General features: G+C 35.2%; 2 protein-coding genes across 2 annotated transcripts; both read left to right on the top strand.

The window, feature by feature from the left end:
* Nucleotides 1–2,592: 2,592 nt before the first annotated feature.
* Nucleotides 2,593–15,523, top strand: LOC146137892 (proteasomal ATPase-associated factor 1-like). Its single transcript, XM_083393507.1, has 7 exons — nucleotides 2,593–3,169; nucleotides 10,103–10,340; nucleotides 11,756–11,854; nucleotides 12,816–12,943; nucleotides 13,730–13,965; nucleotides 14,387–14,594; nucleotides 15,031–15,523. The coding sequence occupies exons 1-7, from the start codon at nucleotides 3,111–3,113 to the stop codon at nucleotides 15,341–15,343; spliced, it is 1,281 nt and encodes a 426-aa protein (XP_083249633.1). The 5' UTR covers nucleotides 2,593–3,110; the 3' UTR covers nucleotides 15,344–15,523.
* LOC146137893 (uncharacterized) lies at nucleotides 6,172–10,078 on the top strand. The gene is made up of 5 exons (XM_083393506.1): nucleotides 6,172–6,988; nucleotides 7,158–7,280; nucleotides 7,375–7,526; nucleotides 7,801–7,921; nucleotides 8,167–10,078. Exons 1-5 carry the CDS (start codon nucleotides 6,188–6,190, stop codon nucleotides 8,428–8,430), a joined length of 1,461 nt encoding a protein of 486 aa, XP_083249632.1. The 5' UTR covers nucleotides 6,172–6,187; the 3' UTR covers nucleotides 8,431–10,078.
* Nucleotides 15,524–15,575: the final 52 nt, after the last annotated feature.

Genomic DNA, 15,575 nt, shown 5'->3' with positions numbered 1-15,575 from the left:
TTCCGGCGCACGCGTAAGGCGCGCAAATGGCGAAAACTAAACAAACTTTGCCCATCATCAACTGAGGGTGCTGGTGCAGCCCGAGCGAAGGACTGTAACAACGTTATTCTAGAGCGACCTAGAATAAGCCTATTCTAGAGCGACCGCAAGCTCTTTGCTGCGAATAACTCCAGGGCTCGTTTAACAAAACTTGGCATTTTGTTTCCCTGAATTTTCTACGAATTTTCCACTATTAACCATTATATTTCGTTGCTGGCACATAATATACATATTTTTTTTTGGACCAAATCTTTATAGGATTGCGCCGCTTACGTGATTTAAAGAGAGTGTTTTATACTTTTTTATTGATGACAGCGCTAACTATTCTGTATTCTTTTTTACTTTCTTGACATTTGTCACACAACTCTAAAACATGGAATATAAATTGCAAGAGCTTTCATGTAATAACATCAACATCGTGTGCTCCTTGTCTACCACTGGAGTCTGTTTGGACAAAAGGCCTACAGTTGTTTTCAAGGTGAATACAACAGCTGGTAGGAAGTCCAATAAGCACATACGGATTTCGTTTAACTTTAGAGAAACAAGTTTCTCGTCCACTTGTCCAACAACAAGTTTTTGTTACCAGAGGTTTTAAAGATACAATTTATTTTCCAAAAAAGAACAAAAACCAAAACAAATCCAAAGGCGATCCAGCATTCTGCGCGCGGCTGCGTAAAAGTGAACCGTTCATTCAGTTTTACTACTTTCCTGCGCCACGAAGACTTCTCGAAACTACGTCAAGACGTTCCAGCATCGCTGCCTTTTGGCGGATCTGAGCTGAAAACACGAAATCGACGATTTACTTTTGTGTTTTTATTTTTATCGACCTTTCTACTACCTTTTTCGCTGGCCTGCAGTTGCTGTATCAGCGCGTCTGACCGATCAATGAACTGACTTTCGGAATCAAGACTTCGACTGTGAAATTTTGTTTTTGTTAGAAGTTAAATATGCGTACTGCAATAGAAGTTAAATATGCGTACTGCAATACGGTTGGTATTGCGCAGTGATACAAATAAGTCATTTAAATAAAATAGGTCATTTTTTTGTAACGGCAGATATAAGTTTAGTCGTTTTTGATAAATAATAAGCTAAATTGTGAGCTTAAGCCATTTCTTTAAAAGTCAGCTATACATGACATCTAAATTCAAAATATCGGTGACTTATTCGACTACCGATAAATATTTGAAATACCAAACTCTTAATTCCAAACATAGATTAACCGTTTGACATGTACAAAATCATAGGACATAAAACCACTACCAAAGAGTTTAAGCCTCGGAGCATCAAAGTCAAGTCGTTGGCTCAAGTTTTTCTATAACGGTGTTTGAAAACTATAATGTAAGCACTTTAAATATGAACGCGACTATTCAAAATAAAATTTAGTTAACGTAAAACACTATAATTTGTAACCCGCACAACGAGATTTGGACCGGAATATATTTTAACACGATACTAACCTCAATGCTGGTGTGTATATTTCTGTGGTATATTTTTGCATAATATCCGATGCACCTGCAAAAAAAGGAGTCCAGTGCTACAGCCTAAACATCGTATAAGGTTTGTTCTTGAGGTAATGAACGGTTAACTGAATGCAATTATTAAACGTTGAAAATATTTTGTTGTGTATAAGTGTGAGTTATATTTTATGGATCAAGATTTTTTAAACTTGTAAAAAATGTACGCCGTAGCGTTACCATTCCTCACAAATTATTCTAAGTTTAAACTGCAACATACTTTTTGTGTTGTATCTACTGTTATACAATAATATGTTAATTAGGATATTCCTTTTAAACCTAACAGCCTAATAGTTTACTTATTGAGTAACCAAGATGGCATAAAACAGTCACCTTGCAGATATTGAGCAACATTGGTCGAATCTAGGTTTGCGATTTCCACCTGACAGGGTTGAAGTTCATTCATATCAGAGTTAACAGCATCTCCGTCTTGCTGTATATGCAAGTAACATATGTGTTAATATGTAATCACTGCAAAAAATGGCTGATTTACCTTAGATAACAAGTTTAACGATATTCTGTATTTTAAATAGTTAAAACTCACCTTATTCATTATGAGGTATGCTGTTTTCCAATGCGAAAATTAAGTTGTGTGCATAAAATTTTACTGTACTCTCTGCTGTCGTCGAATAGTTTGCCGCTTTTATAGATTTTTGCCAAAATTAAAATCAGTAAACAACAACAAACAAATCAGTAGGATTTACTTTTTGACGACAAAATTCTAGTAAAAGCAGCTAAATGTGACGACATAAAGATTTTTGGTTGCGCATGACTGAAACTCGCAAAAGAAACGCGCGTTGTCGATGTGATAATAAAAGAAAAAAAGGGAGTGGCTATTTTACGGGCAGGCCGTTTACTGAAAGAATTTAACTGGGTTGTTTTTTTGCTTGATAAATACGATCTTGCTAGATTTGTTGTATATTAAGCGTTTAATTAAAAAAAATGAATTTTGGGCGCTAATCTACACTTTTTTGAACAGTGCCGAAACGAGTTGTCAAACTTTTAATTGCAAGGAAGAAATAAAGGCGCTAGTGTAAAAACCGTACCACATTTTAGCCCGGGGTTTCATTTGCTAACATTATTTGGGTTGGGTGTGAGTTATCGTTTGGGTGAGGGTGGGTTAAGTATATTATATTTATTCTCCCATGTTTATAATTTTTTTAGTGGTAGGATTCTAGACTAGCGCCGAAATGAATATGGAAGAATAAATATAGTAACAGTACTTGATCCACCCAAACTCAAAGGCTAACTGGCACCCTTACCCACTCAAAAACAATGACGATATAAACCCCTGCAGCATCAAATATCTTTCACTTAAATTTTATTTTTTGGATATTCTGCTGGTCTTGATTTGCTTTTGAATAACTCTGCCAAAGTTATTTCCTACAACTAAAAATATAATTGAATTCCGAGCCTTGTTGCTTGCCTGTGAAATAGCCTTCTCCTAAGTTCCAGCAGTATGAAATGTAGATATAATTCTGGTTGTTGAATTTATTATCAATTGTTGGTATTAAGCTTATCAGAATACTATTTATTAAATCTATACATGCTGATACAATGATTAAACAAAAAAGGCCGTATATGGTTCTTCAATGTGACTGGAATGACGTTCTATGGTAAGATTATTGTCTTTTAATATTCAAATAAAGTTTTGTGTAAGTCCGTTTCAATTATAAGTTTGTATTCCGAAAAAGTTTTACCACCAATGAAATTTAGTATATTTTTTTTCTTACTTTTTTATTAGGAGGAGGCTGTTTCATTAATTGGCCTAAACTTGTTCAAAGTTTGTGTTTTGTGTTAAAATGCTTTACAACACTTTTTTTCGCATTGAAATATTTTCCACTTTTGCCTTTAAAAACAACTAAACAACGCTTGGTCAGTGGAATTTTTTCAGAAAATTCTTATGCTGGTAATGCGCCTTCCTAAATGATTTCACCTTCTAATTTTAGTCTAAATTTTCCCATTTCATTGTTTTACACATGAAGGCTCCATTATAATTTGCAAAGCTAAATGGGTACTGTTGCTAAGCGTAATTATAATAGCAATATAAGTACTAATAACTTATAAATTTGCGCAGATTTTATTAAGATACTTGTCAAATTTCTCACTGTGAATAAATTACTACCGGTACCTAAACTCTAAATACAGGTGAAGTGTTGTTAGTTTGTGCTGCTGAACAAATTTTACAGTGATTATTCATAAAATGCGTGACACAGGCCAAAGTTTTGAATCTGTTTACAAATTAACACAGTACCATTGTAAGGTGTTAGTATCTACTAAAATATGTAAGATAAAATAATCTATATTATTTCATGCAAATATATACTTATACCAGTGCCAAGTGGTTCAATGTCACCCCTTTGTTACCCTGTGCCTTGCACTCCGCCAGTGAGACAACACAAAAAAAACAAAGTTCATTCTTAATTGCCTATAGCGCCAAAAAAATTGTGTTTGTTGGGTTGAAATGGGTTAACTTTAATAGAGGATGCCTGCTGCATTGGGCACATAAAATAATGCTCCTGTTACAATCAGAGCTGGGGAGCCACCGTAAAATAGCATTAGCTCCAGCTCCAGCTCCAGCTCCGGAGCCATCAGGCAATTATTAAATGGCTCCAGCTCCGGAGCCATCAAACACACACCCAATGACTGCGGATCCAGCTCCGGTGCCCCCAGTCACTTATTCAATTGCAAGTTATAAAAATTGCTTTTGGCTAACTAACGTTGGAGATGGAACAAAATATAATTTCTTAGCTTTAGCACCACAAATTGAAAAATGGCTCCAGCTCCACAAAAATAATAACAATGGCTCTGGCTCCAGAGAAAATGCTTAGCTCCGGGATCCAGCTCCGGCTCGACAGCCCTGGTTACAATATATATATATTGGTTTTCATCTATATATTGGTTTTCATCAAGATGATTTTGCAAACATGTTGTGAAGAAATTAACTTCAGAGTTTGAAGGCTGCATAGAAACCAAGCCATAGTGTTGCTGAAGCGCAATTAAACATTGCTTTAATCATGTTTTAAAAGCTGTGATAACACACAATGTAATTGCCATACTGCAAATAACATTAAAAATAAGTTTCTCTGCACTAACCAACTGTGATATAAAGAATGACCTGTTTTCGCAAAAAAAAAAAATTGCAGTTTTGTGGTTAAAGTTGACAAAAAATTTTGTTTATAAAAAGGGTGGCATGGTACCCAACTCCTGTGCAAAACTTAGATCTCCATCAACCTTGTCATAATGGTCTGACGAAACATATCCAAGAACCGAAAAATTATTATAACATAGTAGAAGCTTGCAAAATCATAAACAATTTGTCTTCAGTTACTTATCTACATGTGCAATTCTGATATAAAGTATAGGGCAGCATTTAAGCAGAATGGACAACAAAAAACGTAACATGGAACCAATAAAATCATTACAAAACGTTAAATATTGAAGTAGAGCTTGCGCCCCCCAACCCTCCAAAGAATTGATTAGTTATGAACTACTGGTGTATACCTTATAAAATACTTAAGACAGCACTGATAAGTTAACAGTGATTTAATAAAATTTTATTGTCTTTTTGTTTTGACAACTTAGTCAACAAAAATATTTTTTATTTAAATAAAATAATGTAAAGTTGTTTATATTCATACCTTCAATAGTCTGCTGTTAATAATGGGTGACAAAGATTTTTATGTTGGAAAGAAGTTTAAGGATTTTAATGAGCTTGCTGCAGCTATAAAATCATTAGAGAAACAAACTTTTTGTCAATTGAAAAAGATTGATGGCAGAACAGTGAACTGTGCTAATAAATTAAAACCAGTCAAAGGTCCCTTTTATCTGGAAAAGTTCAAATATTCTTATGTCAAATATGCCTGCAAGCATTATGGAAGTTATAGGTCAAGAGGCAAGGGACACAGACCACGCCAAAAGTAAGTCAAACTTATCCGTTTTAGTTCTTAATGTAGCTATTTTAGAAAATTATCGAAAGCTGTTTAAAGCTGCATGTTAATACTTTACACAATGCAGGTATTTTTTCATAAAAATTTGGAAGACCAAAGTTTGATATACACAGTTTTTCATTGTGAACTGTTTTCTGTTAAAAATTTGCTACACATTTATTTTTATAAAAATTATTTAAATTTATAAAAATTATTTGAATTTATAGGTATTTTTTATAAAATTGTTTTATAAAATTTGTTACACATTTATCGGTAGGGAAAAGTACAGTTGGTTGATACATTATCAAGTTATATTTGCTTGGGATTTATCGCCTATGCTCTATGTAAGCATTGTTTAGTGTTCCAAAAACGCTACAAAGGCAAAAAGAAAAATCTATAAACACTAAAATAGATGTAGATCATGCCTAAAAATGTATCATAACAACAATACTAAATTTTTGCTGTATTTCTCATCAATTCACCAATGCTGGATGTAAATGTTTTCGCTTATATTTATAGCACTAAAATTATTATTAATCTTTGTAAGCTATATATTTGTAAAACAAATTATAAATTACTGAAGCTTAACCATTTTATTATTCAAACAACTTATAGTAAAACATACCGTTATATGCAATTTGCAGAACTCATAAAATTGGTTGTCCCATGTTCATTCATATCAACACCAACCGATACAAAGCAGAAATGGTTGTGACTGCCGTTAAGCACGAACACAATCACCCGCTTGGACCAGAAAAGCAACACATCAACAAGAAGCAACAACCTAATATACCAAACAATAAAGTAAGGTGCAACAAGCGAAAGAGCGACAATTCATCAGAAGATGACTTTTTACCACCTGCAAAGTTTCATATAATAACACCAACACGAATAAAAAGACTGCCTTTATTATCAAAAGAACAAAAATATAACCAGGCTCTTAATGTTGTCAAACAAATAGCATCCTTAGCGAGCGAATTGGATCCAAAAGAATTTAAGGAAACAATGGCGATGCTTAAAAAATTGAAAACATGTATGATGCTTCGAGAAGAAATTCAGCTTTCATTTGACCAGGAAACATATGAGGACCTTGAAACATTGTATGACAGTGCTGAAAATGATGAGGTAAAGAGCACTTCCGAACCTAGCTGCTCAGAAGATAGTAGTGGTGATCAAGATTCAAACCTTTCTGACTACTCTGATACACCGCCCAGTCCAACGACACTACAGAGCGTTGAGGAAAACTCCCTTGTAGATTTTGATATTACCAATAAACAAACAAACTCACTAAATTCGTCGCCATGTCAAAACAAGCTACACCACAGGGGAAAAACCTTTCGGAATGATCTGAGTTTCTACTCAAACTCAACTGAGTTTGAAGAACGGACAAAATTGGCCAAACATATACGGGTGCCTAAACAAAATATTTCCCGAGTTGTCTGCAATATAACTATAACAAATCTTAATCTTTACACATTGGAGCAGGATGGCTGGATTGATGATCAGGTATTTATTTTATTTTAAAATAACATTTAGGTTTTACTCCACAAAAGGCTATGTTTCAGCAATATTTTTTTTCGTAGCAAAAATATATGAACCAAGTGCAAACCATTTTCTTGCTAATGCCTACAAAAGCCTATGTTTACTAATGAATATGCTAATTATAATTTGCTAGATTATAAATGCCTATCTTCAACTTCTTGCAAAAGACTACACAGATATATATGTTTTGCCTTCTTTTGTTATGACAGTAATGGCAAAGTCCAACGGTCAACAGTCATCATTTTTTTATCCTAAGGTAAGTTTTTTTTCCCTATTGGCAAAAACATTCTACTAATTGTAATAAAATATTTGTTAAAAATGTCAGTTAATTGTTGTTTTAATTTTTTAAGGTTTCATTTGATAGGAAACGAGTTATTCTGATCCCAGTACATTCAGATGATCACTGGTTTTTGCTTGTTGCAGAGATGTCAAGTTGTAGTTTGATGGTTTTAGATTCTTTTCCTAACCACTCTCGAGCAGTAAAGTTCTTCAATTTGTGGAGGTAGGCAGTTAGTATGTCAAATTTTGAATATCCCTAAAAACAAGAGGTATTTTTACTATCTTTTTTTTTTAAACGTATTATTGTTTACACCACTATTTTATTTTACAGTTTAGAGCTTTTGTAGTAAACTTGATTAATGGTATAATTATTATTATAAATCCAAAAAGAATAATTGTTAAATGATTATAATTAAATTTTTTGTTTTTTTCAAATATTGTTTAGTTTGTATATTTTTGCATTTATAAAGGTGTTATTTTGTTTTAATTTGCTACAGAAAGTATTTTACTGAAAGAAGTCAATTTCTTGGATTAACCCATTATGAATGGAACTTATCTTTAAACCTAGAAAGCTCAAGACAGTTAGATACCTGCAGTTGTGGAGTCTTTCTTTTGATGGTAAGTTTAGCTTTTTGTGAAGAAATTCAACTCAACAATTTGTAGGTTTACAGTTATTTGAGGAACCGGTATATATGTTTTTTTAGTCTTTTTTTGTAACACAAATCACCCAGCCAATCATAATGAAAGTTTCAATAATACTACAGGTTATTATTTAGAATTCAATAATACTATATTAAATCAATTAAGAGGATATTTTGTTCTTATATTTTTGACATTTTGAATATTATCTTCTGTTGACATAGAATGCGGAAGCTGTAATGAAGGACTGCAACCCAAGATCCTATGGACAACAAGATGTCTCCAAGTACAGGGAGTGGGTCCTATATTCCCTTCTTAAAAACAGCAGAACCAACAGCAACATGATTTGCGACTTGCCATTTTGTAACAACAAGGGTGCCACGCACTGGGTGCAATGCGATAAATGTAATCGCTGGGCTCACATGTCTTGTGTGAAGTTAAAAGCTGGGTCACAAGTCAAAAGCTTCAAGTGCCCTCTATGCATTTAAATTCTATTGAAGGCTTGAACATTTTAACTTTCTGCTGGACAATCAGAAATTTGATTTGACATTTAATGAAATTTCTGATGCATTCTTTTGTTGTTGTTGTGCTCTGTACTATGTTGTTAAGAATCATACATGAACTCTCATTGTGCTGTTGAGATAGAGAAGGCACAGACAACATGAAATGAAGTCTTTCAATTTTGGTTCTAACATAGCATTTCTGTTTAACTATTTACCAAACCATAAATTTTATATATTTAATAAAAAGTTATGTTGAGTTACGTTTTTATTTTGTTTGTTTTACCAGCTTAAATGTTTTTTGTTGGTCGTTTTCAGGTTTTTCTTGTGTTTGTGTTGTTCCGCATTGAGCACAGTTTTGTGCATAACACATGTTCCTTTTCAGAAAGTTTACAGGCAATATATTTGTGCTTTTCAAAACAGTGCTTGAATTTTTGTGTTATTATTATTATGTGGTCAGAAAAAAATATTAATTTTGGATACATTGTTTTTGTCCAAATTTTTTTCTGTGGTCAATTATTTTGTGGCACATTTTCAACAGAGGAGAAAACGGAGTTACATCATGACATTTTTACATCTGTGAGATACCTTTACAAAGTTGTTCTCCTGTATAAAAAATGGCCGTAAACCAAGGGGTGCATTTTAGACAAAAGTCTGTAGAGATAAAAAATTCTAAAAAAAAAAAGAAATTGCAAATGATGATAAATACAATTATGTCAATTGAGGTTTAAGTAACAAAATTTGGATCCTCACCCCTGTGGTATTTTTCCATTTTTTTTTCAATGATATATTTAACTTATAAAAAAATGACATGGAAATGTTAAAAATTCACAAACGTTAGGGAATCGTTTAAACATTAAAAAAAACAAGTCCACTGGCAAATATCTTGTAAAACCGCACTATACCCAACTAATGACACACAACTTCTGTCAACATCAGCTTTTGCCTGCTAAAGCAATGAAACGGAAAATAACATTGGGGGTGTAGGGTCACTGACAAATTATACCTGTGAGAAGAATATCGTGTAACTCCCTAGTACCACTCTGTTAAATATAGCAGCACTGCAGTATGTCACACACCTGCTAAAATGTACTAGCACCGCACTATACCTGGCTGAAATCAGAACAATGAAGAAATAAAGAAATGTGAATTTATATTATGTTTACAACTTTTAGAACAAGTATTTTATTTCAAATCCTGTAACAGTCACTTAGTTGATATTTTTGAAAGTGTTGTGTCTATGTTGTTACTTATTTAAGAAGTAACTAATTTTTGTCTTGAAGTAATATATATTTGTTGAAAATGTGACTATTTTGTGGAAAATGTGACAGGGTGATAACTGCAGAAGTTCTTTTTCAATAACTTTGTCCTCATAAAACAAAAGAATATTTTTAATAGAATAAATAGTGTTGTTTATGAGCTGAAACACTTTAGAAAGTAAGGATCTCCCGCGGACAATAAAATGTAAAAGAAAGATTCTTGTCTTCGTATTCAAATCTTAAGACTGTTTATTTATTTTTTTGTACAGAAACTGATGATGCCTTATAGGCGTAACATATATATTTCTGTAAGATTTTAAGAAATGATTTTATGTTTTATCTGTTTTAAGAAATAAACAGTCTTAAGATATAAGGTTGTTTATGTTTGTACTGGTTCGCAGGAAAACTGGTGGCAAAGCGTGGATTTACTTTAAACATCCTGATATTGCAACTGCAGTCCATGGTGATATCAAAACTGTTGCAATCGCTGAAGATGGCAATCCTAGTTTGTGCCTTTCTCAGGGTTTCGCTATTCAATCAGTTAAACGGCACCTGCTCAAAGTATCCAACCAAGAACATGGAATCACTACAAGCTTTGTTGCTCCCGCATCTGAGTTTGTGAATATTCACAGAAAAAATGTAAGTATCTCAATTTTTACTCAATAGTAATAAACTCTTGAAAAAGTTTGTACTGCAGACACTTCCATACTAGAGTCAGTATCAAACTTTTACTTAAATGAAAAATCTTCACAGTTTGAAATAGAAATGACAACCTTCCACCAAATCATCAAACATAACAGTTTCAAAAAGGGTATTTTGCTGATACAGCAAGGGTTCTCGAACTTTTTTTAGCTGCATACCCTTCGATTTATAAGCATGTATACCGTACATACCCCTAATAAACAATTTAATATCCAAAACACACGGTTTTACAGTTGACAGTCGTAGCTTTGGTCTATTTGCATTAAAAGTATAAACAAATGTCAAAAATTGTTTTTGTCCCATTAGCATGTGCAGAACTCATGAAGAAACCTTGCCTTACATCATTATCGCTATGTTTGTCCGATACAACTCATTTTGTTCCTATATTGTACCCAATATTTTCAGTAAAATCCTACTCAAACTATCTGATACCACAATAATGACATCAGCTCATTACTAAACTCAAATATGCAAAATAGATAAAATTTAACCATATGGAGGTGTTTTTTCACATTTAAGACCAAACTTTGTTGTAGTATTCAGATGTTTAGGAATCACCATTTTTTTTGGTATTGTTTTTTTCATAAATTTACCTTTCAACGTAGAATTGCTACACAGGTTTGCAAATCATGACTAAAATTCGCTACACTAATGTAATATCGGAATTTAAACATACCACCTTATAACTTGCACCGGTATCTGCTCTGATATGATGTTATGTAATCGTACATCCCTAATCGGCGCCGCAGTAAATAACTGAAATTCACTGAAGTTAACCTAGTTGTTTTCAGTAATGTTACAAAGCAATGTAAAAGCTCATTTGTTAAGAAACAGGCAATTATGACTCTCAAGGGCGAGAAAAGGTGTTAAAACAAAGCGTTTGTTGAGGGTAAAAGATTTATTTGCCTGCTATATATCAACGGTGTCTGCTATTTGTAATAACATTCCAATAATAGTAAGTGTTTGGTGTCTGCCAGAAAGTAATACGCAGTTACGCACACTGCACTTAGTAAGTTCAAACTGTTTTCTGGCCTGTCACCTATATGTTGGCAACGATTTCATTTAATCACCAGTTTGGATATTTAGTACAAATAGACTTGCTTACATACCACTGAAATATCACTTGCTGACCCCTGGACCATGGTGGTACGTGTACCCAGTGTTACCCAGGTGGTACGTGTACTATGTGATATTTGGAGAAAAATTGTTTGATCTAAATTATTTTTCAATAATTATTTCGCACTACAAAAGGCATACCGTAACAATGAATTATTAGGTGTAAAATTTAAATTTAACGTTCTGAAATTTCACGCAATAGTTCCTTGCAAATGAATTCGTTAATTTTTTTTTAGATCTTATCAATGGATATCTCCAGTGGTGGAGGTCTTGGAGTATCTTCAAGCAGGGAAGGAAGCTTGGTGGTCTGGGACACAATAACTGGATCGATCAGAGTAAACCATGTTGTTCTTTATAGAATAAGACCGTTCTATAGCTCATTTTAATTGTCGCCGAAAAACTATATTTTTTTGTTTAGACCTGTGGTAGTGTGTACAAGACATCGTTGGTATTTTGTGTATGTTTTCAAATCGTATAAAACAAGTATTCTTTAAAGTTTAATTCCTCCATGTCAAATGTGCAACTTTGTTGAGTCCCGAGTCGGCTCTGATTTTACAGCAGGCCTGTATTCCGCCAATTTACAAAACTTACATAAGGCGGGCTATTCAGCAATCCACATATGAGCAGTGAATCGAACCGAACCGGAACTTTATAAACCGGTTTTGGTCTAAATTTTCCCGAACCTGAACCATTTTATGTAAAATCCCAATATTTTGAAAGAACCTGAACCTTAACCTAACCCGAAACTGTAAACAAAAGCGGTTCACTCCAGCATGATGTCACAACTTTTGCAGAGTCAAGTTATGCCATGTTCAAAGTTTTATGAAAAACTGAATACCGATTAAATAAAACGGTGTTTTTTATTTTCTAGATATTTCAATAACGAGCTGCTTGTTTACGTTACGTGACTCTACAATCGTTGACCCACATTTTCATCTCATATTGCATCCGAACCGGAATTTTATAAACCGGTTTTCAAAATAAATTTAGTCGAGCCGGAGCTGAACCCAAACTTTTAAAATGCTCGAAACCGAAACCGGAACTTAGTCGGATTCCAAAACATTTCTTGAACCCGAACCGAACCTGAACTGGAAAAGTCAAACGGTTCGACTCCCTGCTTATGGGGCCTATAATTCATCCACCCACAATACGTCCCGTAGTCTGACTCCGCAGCTCTGCTTAGGATAATTTTCAAAATTATCTTAGCTGTTGCAAGATCCAAAAAAAGTGAGGGGTGAAATGGGCAGGTCGAAAAATTCTTTTTTAAAAACAATGTATTTCCTTTTTTTGGCTCAGCGCAAGTTTGAAGGTCACTTTGGCGAGGTGGAGTGCTGTCGATTCTTTCCGTCAGGTGTCGTTCTGCTTAGTGGGGGAATGGACACTCAGCTGAAGATTTGGTCGGTCGAAGATGGATCTTGCGCGAGGTTTGACCAATATACGTTGACTTTTTTCTTCTGCGGGAATTTAGCCAAATGCATCCAAACAATGGTCTTAAACTTATTCAAAAATTTCCTGTTGGCTTAAAAGACAGTCGTTTTTTCAATAGGGATCAAGAGCTTGTTTATAACTTTGAAACGTAAACACTGTTGAGTTCCAGTTTTTTTTGGGTTTTTTTTTAAGGCCGAAGAATTACACGTTGTAAATTCCGAATGTGCTACATCAGAGGTTCTTAACGGGGGGAATTTTACCCTAAGGGAAACTTTTAAGCTTCAATGGAGGAATTTTTAAAATTCATTTGGAACATTTAAAGTTAGGCGTGAAATATATTGATGCAAGTTATGAGCTTGGCCCACTTCACAATCTAAACAGCACAAGTCGTTTTCGCAGCACAAGTAACAGCATAAGTCCTTTCAAGCTAGACAAAGTATAGGCTGAGGTTTATAGTTCGTTATTATTACGTCACCATGTACTCTGTATGCTCTCTTGTGATATACCACTACTACATACATTATTTGTGTTTAAAATATCATTCAACAAAGTTACTAATAGTTCGGTATTAATAGAGCGTCTGAAAAGACAAATAAACAGACTGTGCTGTTTTTCTTAAGGGGAGAATTGGGTTTTAAAAAGCCGTTGAAGGGGTCCACGGGATGTAAAGGGTTCAGGAACCACTGTGCTAAATAATAAATGTTTTTTTATTTTTTTATTTTGGCAAATGCAAATCAATCTTCATTTTCCATCGAGTAAAATCCGCTGATTTCCTATCGAAGGACTTTGAGCGGGTCGCACAAAACCAGCGTGAACGACGTGGCATTTGTGGAGAAGGGAAAGAACATACTGTCCTGTTCAAGCGACGGCAGCGTCCGGCTTTGGGACTGCGGCTCGGCCACTGAAATCGCTTGCATCGCGAGCGACAAGGCCGCCGTCAACTGCTGCGCCATAAAGGCTATTTCGAACGAACTGCAGCAACTGCTGTGCACAGGAAAAACGGCGACCACTAATAAAAGTTAGTACACCTTAACTAAGGCTAACGTGCGTATAGCTCGAAAAACTATGGTTCCGGTTAAGTCTTATTTGGGGCGTTGAGTGAAGATAAGTGATGTTCTATGTTCTTTGTTTATTTTATTGTTTAAACATGTATTTTTAAGCTATCCTGAATGGCGCAAGGTCGCTATTTTCATTTGATCTAAAAAAAAACGTCATAATTTTCCTGTTCCTCAACAACTTTGTAACTGGTCAGATTTAAATCATATGACTTGAATGTTTTTTCAAACTATTCCATATTAACCTGATAGCTAATTCGGTAAATTATTAGGTAGATAACGAGTTTGTAGCAGGTGAACTTCGTCTAAGACGCCGTTCTTTTTACAGAAATGCTGAGTAATATTGGATATTGCTATACACTCCATAACGACACTTATTTTTAGGCGATTTGGAGGCTGGAACTGAAGACAAGTTGCTGGTCTTCGGATGCGAAAACGGCGCATTGGAGGCGATCTGCCTTGAATCCAGAGCGACTGTGTTCAACCTGACGCTCAACAACGCGGTAAACTGTTGCTGCTTTGTCGACGACCTCACACTTGCCGCTGGGTGTCAGGGTGGAGCCTTGTACCTCGTTGATCTCAGAAAGCCGAGGTTCGTTTTTGGTTTTAAATTTGATCATTTCCAGAAAAGAATGTAGATTTGTTTCCATCTACGCCTTGGCCGTTTTCTTGGCCATATCGTTTGTTTTGAGGGCGTTTTTTGGCATAGTTGCGCAAAGAAGCACTGCTAGACATTATTACATCTAATTTTTTCTACTTGTATGGCGACTCTCATACAACGACTGATATTGCCGACTGCCTAATTTATCCATAAACGATCGTGCCTATGGTGCCAAGACAAAAAGGTTTTGTGTCTTGTTTTATGCGCAATAAAATCGACGGAGAAAATTGTGATCTACCAGTCTTTACCGGGTAAAAAAACGTTTATCATTAATCACGCTCATATAGTTGAATTATATTTTCGCATATCTGTCGTCTATCGAGCCAAATTTTTTCTAAAATAACTGTTTTTTGGAAATACCTTGCAGCTCTGCGATGCTGTTGGACCAAAGTACCTCATCGCACGTACTCGCCCTAACTCCCAGCACCCGACCCTACGCTTCCCGGGCCTCGTTCTGGGTCGGCTTCGGCGACGGGCGCTGCGCCCTCTTCGGCGTCGTCGCGTCACCTCCCGATGACGTAAGCGGCGATGACGTCACCGCGATTAATTCGCTGCGCGTCGTCTGCGAACTGACAGGCTCGGATTGCGACCCTATCGTGGCGGTTAGAGAGAGCGCGAACGGATTGGTGTTCACTGCTTGTCGCGATGGAAGAGTGCGAAAGTACAAGTTTCCGTTCTGAACGACTCGAGCAGTTTAAGACAAGTTCGGTTTATTTGGGTGCTCGAAAACATGCCCGGCTTGGTTACTGGACGCCGGACTTCCACCAATTGCGAGCTGCGCGACAATTTGCTCACCATTTAAACTTGTTCGTTTGTTGTTTTTCCAAGTTCGTTCGTAACAAAATAATAGAACACTTGTTCTGCATACTTGGAATTTTTACTGCAGCCAGTTGATCAAGTGTTTCGGCCGAT

The sequence above is a fragment of the Ascidiella aspersa genome, chromosome 7 (assembly GCF_963924565.1).
Source record: "Ascidiella aspersa chromosome 7, kaAscAspe10.2, whole genome shotgun sequence".
Taxonomy (NCBI): domain Eukaryota; kingdom Metazoa; phylum Chordata; class Ascidiacea; order Phlebobranchia; family Ascidiidae; genus Ascidiella; species Ascidiella aspersa.
The sequence above is the reverse complement of the archived record's forward strand: the minus strand, read 5'-3'. Positions and strand labels throughout refer to the sequence as shown.